A 19,766-nucleotide genomic window follows, 5' to 3' on the forward strand; every position below is an offset into this window, starting at 1 on the left:
GAATTGTGTGACCCGTAACATCAACAAGTAGATCTCAAAGAAACGGCTGACTGACGTTTTGAGACGTAACGTAATCTTTGACACCTTATTCGGTAACATAATAGAATCTCCAGTGGCCACAAACCCTCTACACGTCAAAAGTTTCAGCTTGAAATCCCACAGACACCATCACAAGGACGTGAAACTCCTCCTCCAAATGTGAGCCATCCATCCAGTGAGGGAGCAGTGAGCAGCAGCCACTCTGCCACCAGGGGTGGTTGTGAGCTGGCTGTGTAGCAGGGGACCGGTGGACACAAACATAACAGTCAACGTCTCGTGCAATAGCCTGAGACTAATTCAGTACATTTTTTATTAAGTATCAGGTTTCCATTAGACGAGGCAACAGTGAGTCGGACCGGACATCCCGGTGGCGGCCACACATCATTGCCCCTTTGTGTTCCAGCATCAGAAGACGACGCCCCCTCTCAGAAGGTGCTTGGCCTTTGTACATGTCTCACATGCTTGGTCCATGTTTCATGATTTGACCGTTAAATACATTCCAAAGCAGTGCTAGATGAGTTGGTAACAGACAATACAGACTGGGGAGGGACTGACTGAGTTGTTTGAATTTCTCTGTGTGTGTGTGATTGGCTGGAAGGATGAAAGTGGGCGTGGCGAACATGAAGTTGTGCGTGGCGGATGAGTCGGCGTCGATGCCGAAGAATCTCTGCGTGGGATATTTTTGACAAAAAACAAAAAACAAAACAAAAAGAAAAGTGCAACCACTGGGTTCTCACGCAAAGCGTCCACCAGATTTTTACAAAATAAAAGACATTTCATGATATCTTTTTTTTTTTGTTTGTTTCTTTAGAAATAAGGTTTTGGAACATCAGCTGCCCGTTTATTATTGGACTCCAGCTGCTTCGGGGCTGTTCAATCCTCCCTATACCATGTTTCAATTATTAATGTCAACCACCATGTGAAGGTTAAAGGTCAGTGGATTTTCAGAGGTAGTCCTTTGCTTTTTTTTTTCTTTTTTTTTCACTCTCCAATGGCCCCAAAGCATCATATAAATATGTTATAGGTTGTTTTTGTCAGTGATGCACATGTTGATGGGCGAGTCGTTGTCGCTGGTGGACAGGCGGTCGCTGTGCGCCTCTTCCAGCGCGGCGGCGGCGGCGGCCTCCTCCTCCTCCTCCTCCTCCAGGCTGCCAAACTGCTGCTGGTGCTTGCGTCGGTGCAGCCGCAGGCTCTGCGAGCGGCTGAAGCCCCGCCCGCACACGTCGCAGCGGTACGGCCTCTCGCCCGTGTGCAGCCTGACGTGGTTCTTCAGGCTGGAGGCCCGCGTGAAGCTCTTGTCGCACTCGGGGCAGTCGTACTTCTCGCCCAGGTGGATCTTCTCGTGCTCCCTCAGCCGGCCCGACTGGTTGAAGCTGCGGTCGCACAGCGAGCAGTGGTAGGGCCGCTCGCCCGTGTGGGTCAGCCGGTGTCGGTTCATGGCGCCCGAGTGGGCGAAGCTCTTGCCGCAGTCCGGGCAGGAGAAGGGCTTCTCGCCCGTGTGCACCTTCTGGTGACCTTTGAGTTGACCTTTCTGCGTGAACTGCTTGCCGCACAGGGAGCACTGGTAGGGCTTCTCTCCCGAGTGGATCCTCATGTGGATCTGAAGCGCCGACATCTTGTGGCAGTCTCGCCCGCAGAGTCCGCAGCAGTACGAGCTCTTTGTGGGTCTGTCGCCCGGGTCGCTCTGGTCCGTCGTCTCCTTGTCGCTGCTGGTGGCCTGATCGGAGCCCTCTTTCAACACAGCGGACAGAAAAACCTTTAGGAAACCTTGCGGATGAGCCAACCATTTTTTTCATGTGTTTTTGGGGACTGCAAGACAATAAGAAGCTACCGGGTGGAGATCCATAAACATAGAAAAAAAATGTATTTAATGTAAACTTGCCTTTTAATTGTGAACATTTGTATTTGGGTAACATCGTGTCTGAAACATGCAACACCAAAGACAAAAAAAAACTACCGACTATATTATTGGCAGCCAGTCAGAAATCCGTCAGGAGGAAAAGGTTGAAAGCAGAACCGCCCACCATTGATGACTGGATTGACGTTGTTTATGATATTTATGTTATGGAAAAGATATCCTATTCTCTCAGGGTTGAAAAAGAAACGTTCTGTAGGATCAGGTCCAAATGGACTGAGTACATCAAATCGATTCCATCTGATTTCATATGAATGTGCTTTTGCTTTGTTTTAACAAAAACAAAAACCAGAAAGGCAAAATGGACAAATTCTTCTGAACATTATGTAATTGTGTTTTTCTACATATTTTTGACCGACTAAGTCTGTATTGAATGTATGCAACGGAAATTTGCCTTTCTAAATAAAAAGATAATTTCAAAAAAGAAAACTGCACAATATGACTCTCTTTTGCACATGTCATGCGGTTGTTTGTTGGACATGAGATTGATTTGAGTGGACTGTATACACTGGTCCCTCACTATAACGCGGTTCACCTTTCGCGGCCTCGCTGTTTTTAGTGTAATTTTGCATGCTTTTTTTTTTCTTTTCTTTTTTTTAACAGCGTACAGTTTGAACGCGCATTTTGTTCGGCATCCTGATTGGCTAAAGGACTGTACTTTACTACACCATTGTCAATCAGTCTCCTCCGTGCAGTGTCTCCTGTACAGTACAGAATGTGTTTTACTACCCACAACATTAGAATATCCTGAAAAGGTTGTTGTATTTCTGCAATTCAACTTAAAAGGTGAATTTGATGCAAATATCTTGTTTTCCCTTTTTTTTAAACTCTATAAATTGATTTTTAATTACAACCATTTTCCTTCTATTTGCACTACATTGTTGCCGTCGGTGTGCAAATTTCCCCAAAGTGGGATTAATAAAGGCATTCTATTCTATTCCATTCTATGCACATGATGACTTATCATCGGGACAGCACATACAAGTCTACATCCAGAGGCTTTGTCTGTCTGACAGACAACACGCCACCCTTCTGTCTGTGAGTGAGAGACAATACAATACTGACGGCATCCGGTCCAGTTATATGCAATGACATCACACTTCTTACTTTTGACGGGCTCCTCCTCCTCCTCTTTGATCGTAATCTTCACGTCCAAGCTCTCTCTCTGCTGCTGCTCGCGGCTTTCCTCTGCTCTCTCCTGCTCACTCTCACACGTGTGGTCACCACTTCCCTCCACTGCCAATCATCAAGAGAAAGCACAACCGTCGGTGTGAGGAGGTGGCGCTGCAGACAGAAGGATGTTGGCCAAGCTGACATCCATCATGGAACGACGCCTCCCAACCCTCCTGGCTGGAGCCCCCCTGTGGAGAGCCTGAGCGGCTCCTTCAGCTCCCAGGCTGCTGCAGCCTCAGTGCGAGAAGGAGCGCCCCCTGCAGGTCATTCCTGCCTGCAGCCATCAACTGTACAACTGCACTCGGCAAATTCATCGTCTTGACCTCTTAACTTTTCATAGCGGTGCAATAAAAGACTTGATAATATCAGGCATTGTGTAGACAACTGTAAATAATCCAGCAGTCCAGACGGCAGCGACCAAGACCAAGACCTCATCAAGACTGGAGAGCATGGAGATGGAGACCAGACCAAGACTTTATATATCAAAGAGAAATAACAACAAATCTTTTTTAAATTCCAGTTTGCTTCTAAATGGAACAGCAACGTCTCTTTCCAGCAAGGCGTCTTTTAATCCCTTTCCTGAACATTTTGCTGCTTTGCCAACTATTTTGAACCATTTAAAAAAAACAAAAACAACAGCTTTGCTTCATAAAATTAAAAAACAAAACAAAAAACAAACTCACTAGGAATAAGAGGGCAGGGTGTCACTCTGGGTGTCACCAAAAGAGCGTAACAAGGCAGCAGCTGGATTCTTTTCTGTTAATATCGTGTTATTACAGTGCTGGCTGAGTCTCCACACTGGTCTGGATCAAAAAACCGCCAGTCCGCCCAGTCCGAGACCGAGGCCCTTAAAAAGTGATCTGGCGCCCGAGAGCAATGTCCAGTACTACAACACTACAGTTCATAACATGTAAATATATGAATATTTCATTTTTATTTCTTTTTAATTCATACACAATTTTTCTTTGCACATTTTGTTGTTGTAATTATGCAAATGTCCCCATAGTAGGATTAATAAAGGCGCTTCAATTCAATTCTATTCTATTCTAAACAAATCAATCAATGAAAGCTCCTTTCTCACCCCATAAAGGTTCCTCCTCTTCCTCCTCCTTCACGATCACATTCACAAGCGACGTGGAGGCAACTTGCTCCAGTCGGTTCTCAGCCTCCCCGCCTCCGTCTCGACTCTGATCGCCGTCGTCACGGGCAGGACTTTCTGGGGAGAAACGCTTCCCACCAGCGGGCCCGGCGGGACCCGGGGCAACCTGCAGGGGAAAACACTTCCCCATCACAAAACGAAGCAACCAGTGGCGCAACACAAAAGCCAACAGACTGCAGTGAATCTCCACCTGGGCGCTGCGGCCGCCGCCGCCGCCCTGCCGGCGTGACGACCGGTCGCCGGCCGCCGTGCACGACCTCCCGTGGTTCCGCAGCGTCCCGGCCAGCGAGAAGTGCCTCCCGCAGCCGGCGCAGGCGTACGGCTTCTCGCCCGTGTGGATCCTGGTGTGCCTGCGCAGCTCGCCGGGCGCCACGAAGGACTTGGCGCACTGCGCGCAGCTGTACGGCTTCTCGCCCGTGTGCGTGCGCATGTGCGTGGTCAGCGTCCACTGCTGCGCAAACGTCTTCCCGCAGTCGGCGCAGTGGTACGGCGTGATGCCGGTGTGCAGCCGCTCGTGCCTCACCAGGGTGCCCGACAGGGCGAAGCTCTTGTCGCAGAAGGAGCACTGGTACGGGCGCTCGCCCGTGTGGGTCCTCTGGTGGTCGCGCAGCTCCGCCGCCGAGTTGCAGCTCTTGTCGCAGTCCTGGCACGGGAACTTCTTGCGGGTGAAGCCGGCCACCACCTCCGAGTGCATGGCGTCCAGGTGGGTCTTCAGGTGCCAGTGGCGGGAGAAGGTCTTGAGGCAGATGGAGCAGCGGTAGGGCCTCTCGCCGGTGTGCGTGCGGCGGTGCAGCCGCAGCTCCCCCTGGCTGGCGAACCTCTTCTCGCAGAAGGTGCAGGGGAAGGGTTTCTCCCCCGTGTGGACCCGCTGGTGGATCATCAGCAGCCCTTTCTCGGGGAACCTCTTCTCGCAGACGGAGCAGGGGAAGGGCCTCTCGCCCGAGTGCGTGCGCAGGTGGCGCTGGAGTTTGGAGGCGTAGGGGAAGTCCTTGCCGCACACCGAGCAGCTGTGAGGAGGCAGCGGCGGTTTTTCATTCTCGCGCTGGTCAAAAGTCTCTGCGGGAGCCGCGGTGGCGGCGGCGGCAGCAGCAGCAGCAGCAGCAGCAGGTAGAATGCCAGGGGTGGCCTTCTCCCCTACACATAGAGGAAGACACTCAGACACAGGAACTATGTCGAAGAGCTTTAAATACCCCGAGAGCAACAGACAGTCATTGGTTTTCTCCATGCGCATGCACACCAGCAGTCAACAGCTTGGACTCAGCCGATGGACTGAATGACTTTTTCTTTTCATCCTCACGACCACTGACGGTTGCACTTTCTCACTGGAGGCACCAAAACGACGTACGAAACACGCGTGGAATTATGGAGGAAACAATAAAAGTGGAAAATAATTCAAACTCGTTGTAGATTGAACTTCTGCCAAACAGCCTACTTTCATAAAAAGCATATTTAGAGCTATTGAACGTGTTTTTTTTTTTGCTGCGTAATGACATAATATGGGTATAAATACGGTTGGGAATTTACACATTTTAATGACATTAGCACCATCCCAACGCATACAGACTACAGTGTAATCTTTACAGAGCGATTTAGGTTGTACTTGGAAAATTAAGAATTCACCACGCAGACCAAAAAAAAACCTGTCCAAGTTTTACCCTCCTGCTATCACCTAGACAACGACCACAGTGCACGTTTGCTATCCTCGTAATTGCTCACTGAGATCCGTGAGATTGACTTCCTCTCCGTCAGAGTTGATCAGTCCTCCGATGTCCTGCTGCTCTTCCTCTGTCAGGACGAGTACTGGTGCAAAGTCCTCTGGGTTTTCACAGTCCATCTCTCAAATACACCACTTTTGCAGACAAAGACAAACAAACAAACAAACAAGGAATAGCAGTTAGGTCAATAGTTTCCACATGTGTGGCTATGACAACCACTTCAATTTCAAAGAAATTTTGCAAATTTTTTGCTTTGCAAAACAGCGTCAGGACGCCAGCTTGCAGCTTAGGAGCAAGAACTTCAGCAAGTTGCCAAACCATTTATTTATCTGACTTGCAACAGCAAGGAGTTGTTTTGTTGCCACACCTCATTAGGTCGAAAACAGCATCAACAGTTTTGCAAAAAAGAAAAAAAGAAGAAAAAAAGAAAAAAAAAATCCCTTTCAAAAACAGCATCTCATATTTTAATGCTTCATGCATCAGCTCAGCTGTCACGTGAAGGCAACAATTCAACTGCATGTAGAGCAGCCAATTCAGCCACATTTGAACTGCAAATCAGTCTTTTACGTGGCTGGCCGCTGTGAGGCTCGGTTGAGCTCCTGCATCCGCTAATCAGCTTGAAAAGCGCACGGGGTTCATTCGGCGTCATGCTCGCTGAGCTCAGACAGTCTCACAGCAGCGGAGCAGCTGCTTTGTTGTTGTGATGGGGAGGGGGGGTCCTTCAATAACCTGTCTGGGCCCGAGGAGCGCCCCACCTGGACTGTCTGCTGCAAAGCAAATGTGCATGCATTCGCTCTGCTTGGTGAGGCAATTGTAAGGCACACGCACTGGTTGTTGCGCTCTTTACGTTCATTCATAAAAAATAAAAAAAAAGAAGAAGAAGAAGAAGAAGAAGAAGAAGAAGGGGGGGGGGGGGGAGAACCGAAAGTGTTGTAAAGTATCAGACACAGTTACGATGATTAGCCTTGTTAGCTCAGTGGCATTAGCTCGGTAGGACTTGTCCCTGGCTGCATCTGTTTGCGCATCCCAATGAATCGTTTGAGCCACTTTCAAGCCGTGCGACTAACCTGTTGGCATTTATCGCGTCCTGATATCCATCTCGTCAGGAACGAGCCGGCGGTCGTGCGTCCCCGGACGACAGCATTTGACCTCTGAATGGGATGTGTTGGAGTGGTGACGCGGTGCCGACCGGCGGTGACCATCAACTCGGTCAACGAGCACTTCAGCCTTCAAGGAGTGTTATTAGCCAGCTAGCCGCTGAACTTAGCAATCAGCTAACAATTAGCCCCCTAAAGCTACACCTGCTAATCAGCAGCACGAGTAAGTCCGACCGTATGATTATCGCTGTTGTAAATGCATCGCCACTCCCGCACGAGTTGTCTCCGCAGCTAGCTACTGTTCAAAGCAGACAATAGGTAGTTTTGACCAACCTCAGCATAAGGTTTCTATTCTCCCCCAGGTAAAAAAAAAAAAAGAAAAAAAAAAAGAAGACGCTCGACATAAGTTTATTGAAATTATTTGACTACCGTTCTACGTCCCTTTCATTTTTTTTTTTATGCTACATGTGTTCAGGCTGTGTGTCAGATTTCTGCCAGTGAACTGCAAATAATGACTTCAATGTGCTTGATAAGCTTGTGATGATAACCTTTCTAGCTTTAGCTGCTGGCGACTAAGAGTCGTGTCGGAACTTCCGGTTGTCTTAGATCAAAAAATAAAAGTCCTGCAACAAATTTCCGGTTGTGTTTTAGGATCAATATAAAAGTCCTGTTACTAATACACTTTTCTTGAGAGACTGCCACAAATTGAGCCGGCCTCTGCTGCTTTTCTTCCACGAGTTGAATTGTTTCCCTGCAGACATACAAATAAAATTGAGCAATGTTTCTAATAATTGAGGATGTAATTATTGTTTACATTATTACTAGTTAACACTAAAAAATAAAGCAAAATAAAAGAAATTCAGGATATTTTTCTATGCACGAGTTTCTGATAAAGGCATTGAATTATAGAAAAAAAAAAATGAACCGCACTTATGTGGCGCTTTGTTTCTGCACCAGGCCCAAAGCACTTTGCTAAGTCCTCTCGTTCATCCATGCACACATTCATACGACAATGTGTGGCTGCTGCCACGCCAGGCGCTGCCTGGACAGTCATTCAAAAAGGCAGGACTCCAACCAGCAACCCCTCCGAGCCACAGCCACCCTGCATTGGTCTACATGCCGTGTGTATTGCATTGGTTAGGGGTTAATGTTTATGATCAGCCCTGAATAAAGCAAGCGGGACTTGCGGTTTCGTGCCGGGTGCATATTTTTGTTCATGAGCTGTAACAGAAGCAGATGTTCATCACCGCTTGTAAGACAGTCAAATCCACATCCTGAAGTGTATTCTCTAACAATGGAAGTTCTTCAAAGACGGGGGTTACAACTGTATTAATCTCACCTATTGTAATTCATCACCGCTTTACTTTTTTTTGCATTTGTAGACAACTGATTTCCAACACAGTTATTTAGGAAACAAGGGAAGAGGACGTCGTTTCAGTCACAGTTTGGAATAATTTGAGAATGTTTGGTATTATTTTTGAATTGGTTGAAATCAAAGACAGACTGCAGAGAGAAGGTTTTGTTTTGTTTTTTTCTTAGAAAGAGCTGAATTCTAGTGGAGAATAAGCCAGACACTTCTCTGAAAAAACGCCTGTATTCCATCCACATGGACCTTAAACAATAACAAGGTAATAATAACAAGGATATTGCGCATACTTTTTTTTTTTTTTTTTAAACATCACATATTAGTATTTGGCATGCAGGATACAAAGGCACAAAGGCAGATGGGCTACTATCGAGGAGAGGAAACACTGAACGATGGCTACAAAAGGTGCACGGAACCCCGGGAAGCTTTACTCGACTGTACTAACTGTGCAGCAGATGGTGGTCAAAACAGCGATGATCGTTTTGTCTGTACACAATGGGCATAATAGAGGAGGAAGAAGAGTGGGAAGAAAGTGCGAATTACTTTTTCAATCTACACCCGCAGTCAAAAGTTTGGACTCAACCTTGGAATTCAATGTCTTTTTCTTTCATTCTCATCTCGCATCAAAACTGCGTATGAGGAGGAGACAATAAAAGTGTCAAATAACTCAAACGTGTTTTATATTGAAATTCTTCCAAATAGCCGCCTTTCATAAAAAGCATATTTAAGAGTTATTGAACGGGTTTCTCTTTGCTGTGTCTTAGAGCAGCGGCCCCCCAACCTTTTTAGCACCACGGCCCGGTTTAATGTGAGACAATATTTTCACGGGTGGCCCGAGACCAGCGCCTTGACGTGCGTCAAGAGTTGAGCGTTAGATGGACGTAACGGAGAGGATCCGGTCATTTTTCAAAATTAAATTCTTCAGACCCAGACAATGAATGAAACGGGATTCCTTTAACGGAAGTTAAAATTATTCTTTCTGTCCGGCCCGGCACCAAATGACCGGTGGTTGGGGACCACTGTCTTATAGCACGTACAGGTACGACCCAGAAAATGAGAATATCCTGAAAAAGGTTGTTGTATTTCTGCAATTCAACTTAAAAGGTGAATTTGACATAATATATAAAGGAATAATATGCAAATCAATATATTTCAAGTTTTTATTTCTTTGGATTTTGCTGATCAGGTCTTGGAGCTTAAAAAAAAAAAACAACTCAAATTTTATAATAATTTTCTGAGTTTGTGGCTTTGTGGTTTTAATAAGATGAAAATCTCAATCAGCAAAGTTACAACAAGGAACTGCTTGAGATGTCAATTTGCATGTAATGGCTCAATAAAATGTGTTGCTTTCATCTTTTATGATAAATTGCCAAAATAAAACAACTTTCACTTGATATTCTCATTTTTCGGGTAGTGCCTGTATATCTTGTTCATATATTTGATGTCTTCAGTATCTATATGCAGTGTAGAAAGTTGTAAAGATTTAAAAAAATAAAATAAAATAATAGAAACATTGCATGAGAAGTTGTGTCCAAACTCTTGACTGCTGGTGCATTCAAATGCAGCCTGAGGGGAGGCGCGAGTCAGACGTCGGGCCGGACCTCCTGCTTGGGTCGGCCCAGCTGCCTGGTGGGTCCGATGCGCCGGCCCTCGTGCGTGCGCTGGTGCTGCCGCAGGCCCTGGCGGTAGATGAAGCTCTTGCCACACTCGGCGCACTCGTAGGGTCTCTCTCCTGTGTGCAGCCGGTGGTGCACCTTCAGCTCCTCGGCTCGCGAGTAGCCTTTGCCGCACACGTTGCAGATGAAGGGCCGGTCCTTGATGTGCGTCTGGTAGTGGGCCGTCAGGTAGGAGTTGATGCGGAAGGTCTTCCCGCAGAGGGAGCAGGCGAAGGGCCGCTCGCCCGAGTGCTGCATCTCGTGCAGCTTGAGGGAGGAGGCGGTGTGGAAGGCCCGGCCGCACTGCGAGCACAGGAAGGGCTTCTCGCCCGTGTGGATGCGCTGGTGGACCTGGATGTAGCTCTCGTTGATGAAGCGCTTGCCGCAGTCGGGACACGGGTAGCGCTTCTCCTTCACGTGCGATTTCATGTGTTCCTGCAGCTTCTCTTTGGCGCTGAACTGGATGTTGCAGCGGCGGCAGAAGAGCAGCTGCGTCGAGCCGCGCTCGGCCGGTGCCGCCACCGCCGGCGCCGCGGTCACCTCCGGTTCCGCCGGTTCCGCCGCCGCCCCGGCGTGAGTGGTGATGTGGTGAGCTTGGAGCGCCGACTGACTCTCGCATTTTTTGCCGCATTCCAGGCAGTGGAGGGAGGATCTGATCTTGGACTCTCCCGGCAGAGACTTCAAGTATTCGCAGAATTCCGACTGGATTGGACTCAGATCGTCGAACTCCACCGCGTCCTTCCCACCTTGAACACAGAGAGGTTGTTTGGACTTTTGCAGGGTTTCGATGCGACTTCAGTTCCTCCTTCTGTTCACTTCAGTTAACTTAAAATCGCAAAAAAAAAACAACCAAAGAAATACTGAACGTTCCTCACAAGTGTTTCTCTTTCTGATGTTTAAGTTCCACTTTAACTGCCTGCCACTCAAACATTCAATTTAAATATTGGAAAAAATAAAACAAAATACCTTTCAATACATTTCATTCTAGGAACTATAGTTTCTACCCCATTTGCATAATGTACATTTTGATTTTATTTTTATTCTATTTATTTATTTCGAACGTTAAAGAAAATGAGAAAATATAAGGGATGCAAAAACCAAAACATACGAAAGAAAAAATAAAAAATAAAAAAAATAAATAGGACAAACGGTCCGATTTTCATAACTCATGAATCAAAGCTGAGCTTTTCACACACAACATCTCTGCCTTGGCCTGCTTTCTATGTACTGTTGCCATTTGCTCCTGTCTGGTGACCTTGGGTGTTTAGAAAGGCAACCTTTGAGTAAAATGGATCATTATAATCATCTTTATTATTATGGCAGCCTCACTGTTTGCAGCACAGCAACCTCATCTAGTGGAGATTATTCTGAGGCCTTGAGGCAAAGTGATTGCAACAGTGTGTAAATATCCAGAGGAGGGCTTGATGCATCTTTTCACTCCTCCACCGCTGATTTTTTTTTTGTTTTCCAGTGAAATCATATCATAAAGTCGTTTCCAACATCATAAGAAGTTGTGCAATTTAACAACATTCTTTCAGCCAAGAAAAATCATTGATCAGATTCACGCATTAAAAAGTAATGAAGGCGGAAGGAAGGAAAAAGGGTGTTGCCATCTCACCAAAGTGGACTTTGTAATGCGTCTTCAGATTTCCCTTCTGGTTGAAGCCGCGGCCGCAGACGGAGCAGCAGTAGGGTTTCTCCCCCGTGTGGATCAGCTGGTGCCGCTCCAGTTTGTAGGCGTGCGGGAACTCTTTTCCGCACACCGAGCAGTGATATTCAATCTTCTCTTTGGGCTCCTTCAGGAGTTCAGGTGGGATTTCCAACGGAACGCAGAGCATTTTTCTGCCAGGGCGCTTTTTCCCTGAGCGGGGGGGGGGCAGAAGCAGTGAGATGGATGACATCGCAAGCCGTTTACAAGTTGTGTTGTTTGGCAAGCTTCATGTCTTTGTTGCAATAGATCTTGAAAATGTATTCAATGACGATATTCTTCAATGGACTTAGTGCTCCTCATCGGGTTGAATTGAAACTCTTGAGCACCGCCAGAGGGCTCTCTGCATTGTCAACGGTTGATCGCAGGCCATCCCATAACACCTTAACACGACGCTGCCCCCTGCAGGCAATAAAATGAAACTGGTTGCGGTCTCAAACAGCCAAGAGAGTCTGGCTGCAGACCTGCACTGTCAGGACCCGCCTGCTCTGAGAGGTCCGCCTGCACTGTCAGGACCGGAAGTTGATTTAAAGCCTTTCAAATTAAACGCGTTTGGACAGGAAGTTGATTTAAAGCCTTTCAAATTAAAAGCTTTTAAATTTTGGCCCACTGTGTATTTAAACTTGACACTGCTGGTCTAGGACTTAGAAGTACGATATCTAACGACCTGCATTACAAGCATGTAAAAAAAGAAAGAAAAAAAAATCAGAAAGGGAGAAAATATTTTTCACAGCACTGAAATAAAATGTTTGAATAATCATATTGTGATGTCAGAAAATCAAAAAAATGACAGTTGTTTCAACAATAATTGCTGAAATTCCCGCGAGCATCCTTGTGGGAATGGTTCACGCAGGTGCGTCAGTGCTTTCAGTGCTCGAGACAAAGGCAACAGTCATTGTTTGAGTTGCACTAACAATGAAAGCACATCGTTACAGATATGAACTCAGACCTGAACAGGACTCTTAATGATATGGCTTTGCTCTCACCAGCAGCAGCAGCAGCAGCTGTGCTTTCTTCAGAATGTTCAGCAGGTTGTTTGGTGCCTTTTCGTCTTCGGTACGGACGCTTTGCTAATTAAGGGGTAAAAAAGACAAAAGAAAAAGTTTCAGCAACAGTTGATTGAGCTCAACTACTCATTTATTATATGTATTTTTAAAAAAACATGTGCATTGATTTTTTTTTTTTAAATAAAATATTTTTTTAATAAAATGACTAAAACCTGATCCTTTTTTAAAAATTTTTTTATGTCTTACCAGGAATATTACGCAAAGGTTTCGCGTTGAATTCTTGTGAGCGTTTTATCTTTCTTCGGGTGCGCCTTGGTGCTGAAGTATATTTAAAAGAGAGAGACAGAGAGAGAGAGAGAGAGAGGGAGAGAGAGAGAGAGACCATCACTATTAAGAAAAGTTCAAACTCCTGTGTTTGAACATCGCTGCTGAACAACTCACCTTCTTCTTCTTCTTCTTCTGTCAGCAACTTCTCACTGCGCAACGCCAAAGCTTCTACAATCTTTCTTTTGCTCCGTCTTTTGACTGAGGCAGACAGCAGCAGATCAGATCACTCATAAACTACTCATTCCAGACCATAATGTGAAAAGCATTGCCTGATGTGATCAAACGTTTACCCTTTATTTTCCCCCTGACTCACCAGGAAGAGCAGTTGGATTCTCTGGTTCAGGCTCTTCCAACGTCACCGTTGTTTCCGGAACTTTTTTCTTTCTTCTGCGTCTCTTTCCTTAGGAAAAGCAAACGTGAGGTACAAGAGGACATCAGGACCAAGTTGTGGCTACTCTCTCAACAAGCCTGGAGAAATCCATTATTTTTTTGTTTTTGTTTTTTGTACTCGTCGTTACCGCAATTTAAGGATGAAGCAGCTGCCACTGTTACCACTCTGTTATTCTCCTCCTCTTCCGGTCCGTCGTCATTGTCTTCCACGACCTCCATGATGAGCGTTGGACTGCCGTCGCTCTGACTCGGTGCGTGTAATTGACACTTGGGCGGGAAAACATCCTGTGGAAACATTCCAGGAGGGAATATCAGACGTCTCTTTTCTCTCTGTGGAGTTTTTTCCCCCCTCCGACGCTCCCACAGAAGGAGGCGGTGAAATGGATTATTTCATTTGCAGCTTAATGTATATTTTACTGGTGTTTGCCTACTTATCCTATTTATTTATTTATTTTAACTTTTCTTTCGTATGTTTTGGTTTTGTATCCCTTTTATTTTCTCATTTTCCTTCATGTTCGAAATAAATCAATAAATCAAATCAAATCAAATCAATATCAGAGGCTCAGAAAGTCGTTGGTGAGGTTTGGTTTTTTTTTAAGCTGCAAATGAAAAAATCTTATATCGCCGCCGCCTTCTGTGGGAGCGTCGGAGGGGGGAAAAAACTCCACAGAGAGAAAAGAGACGTGTAGATGGGCGACAAACATTTCACTCAATCCCACTGAGATTTTGCTGAAGTGCAGAAGCAGCAGCGCAGAGTGCTGCTTTTGTCAAGTTTGCTTGGGCTGATTTTCATTTGTGTCATGCCAGAGTTTGTATAAGTGGTACTAATAAAGGTGAGAGAGACAGAATAAGCTCTGTACTACAACCACCCATGTAAGAAAATACAATACCTTGTGCTGGAAGTCTTGCTCAGGACTATCTTCTGTAAAAATCAAAGCAAGTGTTTATAGACACATCACAGACATAACATCTCACGTGTACTTTTTACTTATTTTTCTTCTTTTTTTTTTTTTTACTTTTCTGAAAATATTTTGCATTTGTCTGACTAGAACTTGGAGAAGGACTCTAAAGGTCCTTACACACCGGGCAAAAGGCGAAAGCGACGCGAATAAGCGGCGCAAAAAACGTTTTTGTTTTTTTTCAATACACACGAAGCACGACGCAAAAATGTGTGTGAAATTGGCTAAGCGACTGAAGTTTGGGGCTCTTTCTGTGGCGCCGAAGGAGAAACAATGGAGTGGACTCAAGTGACGACGTCCTGGTGATGGTTGGAAAAAAAAAGAAAAAAAGATGGAAGGTGAAGAAGAAGCGGCGGCAATAAAGCGTCCTTTGGCCGTGTTATTTAAGTTCCTGTTGCCATAAAATAATTTTTTTCGTTTTCCTTTGGATGTTTTTTTATCATTTAGAAAGCTTTTCGGAACAGATTTAAACCAAAGAATGAAAGATGTGATTTTTTTTTTTTTTTTTTGGTGACCGAGAAGTTTTGGTTTACCGCTTTCTACACCACGGCTTAGAAAAAGAAAAAGGGGGAGAGAGAGAGAGAGAAAAAAAAAAAAAGGACATAGGAGCAGATGGGTGAGTTCAACACGACCAATCCAGGAGCTTGGGCATTGCCGACGTGTTGATGTGACGTCATCGACCCTCCGACATCACTTCTGATTGGAAAGAAGTCCAGCATTCGCCTTTTCGCCTGCGAATAATTCCACGCAGGAGCGAAAAAATATCTGTCGCTTTTTTGCCCCCCCCCGCAAACATTCGCTGCCGGTGCGGTGTGTGTTGTAACGGTGACATTGACTTCAATAGGGTTTAAAAAAAAACATGCTCCGGGGTGTGTAAGGACCTCCCGAGTGAAACAAGTCCATGGCAACAGACTGGATGAGATGGTGTGATTTACTCACTGGCATCCCAATCAACCACCTCTCCATCCGAGTTGATTAAACCACCAATTTCCTCATCTTCTGCCTCCACACTGGCGTCCAGACACAGCGACCGCTCCCCCAAGTGTGTGGATGACATCTTGGAGCCGAGTGAAGGAGGGAGGTTGGGAGAATCCTACGTACATAGAAATGTGTCAGAGAGCTCGACAGGTACGAAGGAATTTTTTTTTTTTTTTTTCCAATATGACTCATGCTGCCTATCGAAGGTCCAGCGTGTAAAATTTGGCTTGATTTATAACTGTTATATTGGTAAAAGGTTTACATCTTGCCCATAATCATTCATTATTATTCATTATATCATTCATTATTCTCCTTCTCATTCTTCTTCCTCTTATTATTATAATTATTATTATTATTATTATTATTACTGTAAAATGATGTTTTTACTCACTGTTTGGCAGATGGATGATCCTGCAGTCTCCCATTGTTCAGCCTGTGAGGATGTGCTTTGTTGAAGGCTCAGAGTTGTGTCTTTAGCGAGCAACTCCTCCGCTACGCGGGACCGCTGAAGGGATTTCATTTTCCTTTTGCGGCCGCAGCTCTTTGCTTTCCTGATGCGCCGGTGAGTCGTCACAATCCCCGGACGCAAGGTTCTGTCGTCGGAGTCCGCGAGCCGCCTTCTCCGCTCGCCCTCTCTGGAAGAAGAGCTTTCCGACTCCTCCAAGTGCACTCGCTCATCTCCCCGTCCTTCATACGGAACCACGCCCTCCCTCCCATCGACTTTGACGAGTGGATGACGGGTGCGCGTGTCTTCTTTTTCTCCTGAGCTGAAGCTTTCATCTGTGTTCAACGTGAAAAAGAAAAAGAAAAAAAGAACATAAAAAGTCACGATCCAACAGCACTTTGGAAAAGACATTGGCAGGGTCTTGGTGGCGTGAAGGACATCCACTCACTGTTGTCACTCACAGTCCAGCCCTCCTCTTCTTCTTTGATGATAACGTGGATCTCTGGCGTCTCACTTCTAGAATCGGGGCTCGCTGCTGTTTTTCTGGAATCGGGGATTAAATTCTGGCCCTCGTAGTCTTCGGTAAAATTCAGCGACAATGGGTCTTGGAGTCCAGGATCCTAGTTGAGAGAGAGCGAGTGGGTGGGTGGGCGGGTGAGTGACTGACTGACTGACTGATGCACATGTAGACTCAAGAAACCTGTTGCACAGTCAGGAACTCCAAGATTATGATACCTGCAGCAAAACGCAAGAAACATTTTTTTCACACGTTCACTCATAAAACAAGTGCGAGATTGTAAGGAAATACAAAGACAGGTGCGTAATGATGCAACACAGGCATGGTTTACAATGTGCATCTGCCAGCTTGAACCAATGGCTCGTCAGTCGGCCGTGGTGGTGAAGACAACTCGCTGAAGCATCGGAATGGGCAACAAAAGTTTTCAGTTGAAGTGACGTTGAATATTTTGGCGGCAGATGGGCTGGTCTGACTGTTTTACTGACTGCTGATTGGTAAACTACAACTGGGATTTTACACACACACACAACCACGTCTTGGTTGGTAGAGAGATGTACAGTGAGCAGGAGAACGGGAGGACTGCTTGGACACATTCAAAGAACGACAGCGGCTCAAATAACGAGCAGTTGGAGCCAATGCACGTAGAATACCAACTCTGAACACTTAAAGCAGTTGTTGTTGTTGTTGTTGTTGTTGTTAATCATTTTTGTTATATTTAGTTATTTACTTTGTTTGGCTCGCTACACCTTTAGTTTGCTTCATTCATATTTCATAGTATTTGAGTTAGTGTTAGCCCTGGAACACTAGGTTTATATATTGGTCTGCTAAGCATAGGGGGCAGCACTGGGAAGGGTTATGGTTGTTTTTTTTTTTTACCAGGGCAAGTAAGGCAGCAGCAACCTTTGTTTTGTGCAAAGAATAAATCGCCGCAGATCAACAATACTTTTGCTGGGACAGTGGACTCTTGTTTGCGAGCCTGCGTAAATTCACTTATCAGTGCGTTGGAGTAGCGGACCTTTGATTTAATTCTGATTATTTTGATTCTGTTATTTCAGTTCGGATTTTATGTATAAAACAAACAAAGGGACAAATGGCCACTACAATTATTATTATTTATTTTTTTGGAGATTTGATTTATTGATTTATTTTTTTTTCTCCTTACAAAAGGTCTGCGTATTGAACCTGCAACATTAATGGTGTGAGGTGAGAAGGTCCTTTGACCAAGCAATTCAGCTTTCTCCTTATTGTTAAAAGAAAAAAAAAGGCATTATTAATCCACCAAATTAAAAACAAAAGTAATAGATAAATTAATTCAAATAAATAAATAAAGTTCAGTTCAGCACAGGTATCCATCACTGACACAGGGCGTTATCAGTGCGTTGGCGCCATGTCATCGACAGCTGAAAATTAAGCCGGAAATCTTGGCGTAATTATTGGTAAATGCTAAATGGACTGCACATGCAATGCTTTCCAGCACCTTCACGGTACGCCAAAGCCCTTCACAATGGCCTCTCACTGACACACTCATACAGCAGTGGGGTCATTATTGATTCTAAAGTTGATCACTCAATCTGCCTATTACCGCCTGAAGAACATGGCTAGAATTGAGGGGTTTCTGTCTAAACAGGACAAGGAAAAACTTGACCATGCATTCATTTTCTGTAGGTTAGATTATTGTAATGGCATCTTTACAAGTCTGAAACAAACAAACAAACAAACAAAAGACAGCAATCAGGCAGCTGCAGCTGATCCAGAACACTGCTGCCGGCCAGACTCCTCACAAACACGAGGAAACCGGACCACGCAACAGCCGTCATTAAGTCAACGCTGGCTTCCTGTGAGTCAAAGGACAGATTTTAAAATCTCACTGCTGGTCTGCAAAGCCACAGAATGGTCTTGGACCAAAAATATATGCATGACCTACAAGTTCCTTGTAAAGCATCCCAAGGCCCCTGAGGTCATCTGGAACCGGTTTGTTTCGTGTCCAGAGAGGAAGCGAGCGAGGTGAGGCAGCATTCAGTGATTATGCTCCTCATCCGTGGAACAAACTTGCAGAAGGTTTTTTGACGTTTTGCTCAAACTGTCACAGCCTTTGAGTCAGAGCTGAAAACATTACTGTTCACTGTAGCGTACGCGTCGGTTCAAATTCTGCTTACTTGCTATATACTAAATTCTATTACCTCCCCCGCCCCCATTTTTATTGTGTGGTATTTTATGACTGGTTTTTATTTTTGTTTGTTGTTTTAACGTTTTAAAGCACGTTGAACAGCCTCGTGTTGACAACGTGCCTCGCGTGCAACTCCAGAAGACGCTGATGGTGTCCATCAATGTTTATCTTCTGAAAACAAACATTAGCATTTACGAAGTGAAAATGAGCCGTTTTTTTAAAAAAAAAAACAAACAAAAACAAAACACTTTCTTCAGTGTAAAGTCGTACGTCTACATTGGTTCGGCATTAGTCTCGAGAGTCATGAGTTCAACACCACATCATCATCATCACCACCACCCTGGATAAATGCTTTGCTCCCAAGTGAATGTAAAGGAATGGGAAACGTCACAAGCTAGGCGGCTAGCCACAAAGCTAAAGCGAATGCAAATGACAGGTGATGTTGAACGCAGGTGAACGTCCACGGAATGAATGCCAACAACATGTTTGAAGGGCTCGGCGCGAGGAGTGCAACGCACTTTATCTGCACACCAGACAACGGAACGGTTCACTAGTGGACTGCAGACAGTTCGCGTATGAGCAAAAAAAAAAAAAAAATGCAGATATTGACAGCTAGTCGTGTAATAACAGCGGCTCGTGTTGTTCGATAAACTCCATGACGGTACCTCGATCATAATGCGCCGCGGCCGTATGGATGGGATGTCATAAGAAGCGCGAGGGCGGATGCCGAATCTTGCCAATTGTTGCAGTATTGTGACGAGGAGTGGCGGACGACAACTCCAGCTTCCAGTGTGTGTGTCTGTCTGGAACGTCTCCACTTCTTCTTGGATTTTTTTTTTTTTTTTTTTTTTTTTTTTTTTTCATTTTAGCAGTTGTTCTTCTTCTGCCTCTCCGACAGTTTAGACGCGACTTGGCAAATCACTGCCCTCCACTGGACAAAGTCTTTCTGCATTCTCATACAAAGCCCTGCTCCTCCACCCAGGCGCTGTACAGTGAGGCTGCTCCTGTGGTCCTCTGGTGGTTCTCTTTTTTTTGTTGTTGTTTGGGTCATCATAAATGTATATTAATGGATAATTGAGCGGTGGCACCAGATGCCGCATACTGTACACTATAAAACAAACAAACAAAAAAAAAAAACACTATGCAGGG

At 45.3% G+C, this 19,766-nt stretch overlaps 1 protein-coding gene across 1 annotated transcript; it reads right to left on the reverse strand.

The window, feature by feature from the left end:
* Positions 1-177: 177 nt before the first annotated feature.
* Positions 178-19,476, reverse strand: LOC142879307 (uncharacterized). The gene is made up of 16 exons (XM_076012481.1): positions 19,283-19,476; positions 16,382-16,553; positions 15,880-16,268; positions 15,450-15,603; positions 14,442-14,473; positions 13,680-13,836; positions 13,475-13,561; positions 13,282-13,359; positions 13,081-13,152; positions 12,814-12,897; positions 11,738-11,980; positions 10,054-10,865; positions 6,003-6,120; positions 4,209-5,420; positions 3,062-3,190; positions 178-1,770 (listed from the first exon to the last, which is right to left on the reverse strand). The coding sequence occupies exons 1-16, from the start codon at positions 19,289-19,291 to the stop codon at positions 1,058-1,060; spliced, it is 4,461 nt and encodes a 1,486-aa protein (XP_075868596.1). The 5' UTR covers positions 19,292-19,476; the 3' UTR covers positions 178-1,057.
* Between the last annotated feature and the right edge of the window lie 290 nt (positions 19,477-19,766).

The sequence above is a fragment of the Nelusetta ayraudi genome, unplaced genomic scaffold (genome assembly GCF_046127955.1).
Source record: "Nelusetta ayraudi isolate G7.1 ecotype Tasmania unplaced genomic scaffold, CSIRO-AGI_Nayr_v1 ptg000006l, whole genome shotgun sequence".
NCBI lineage: Eukaryota > Metazoa > Chordata > Actinopteri > Tetraodontiformes > Monacanthidae > Nelusetta > Nelusetta ayraudi.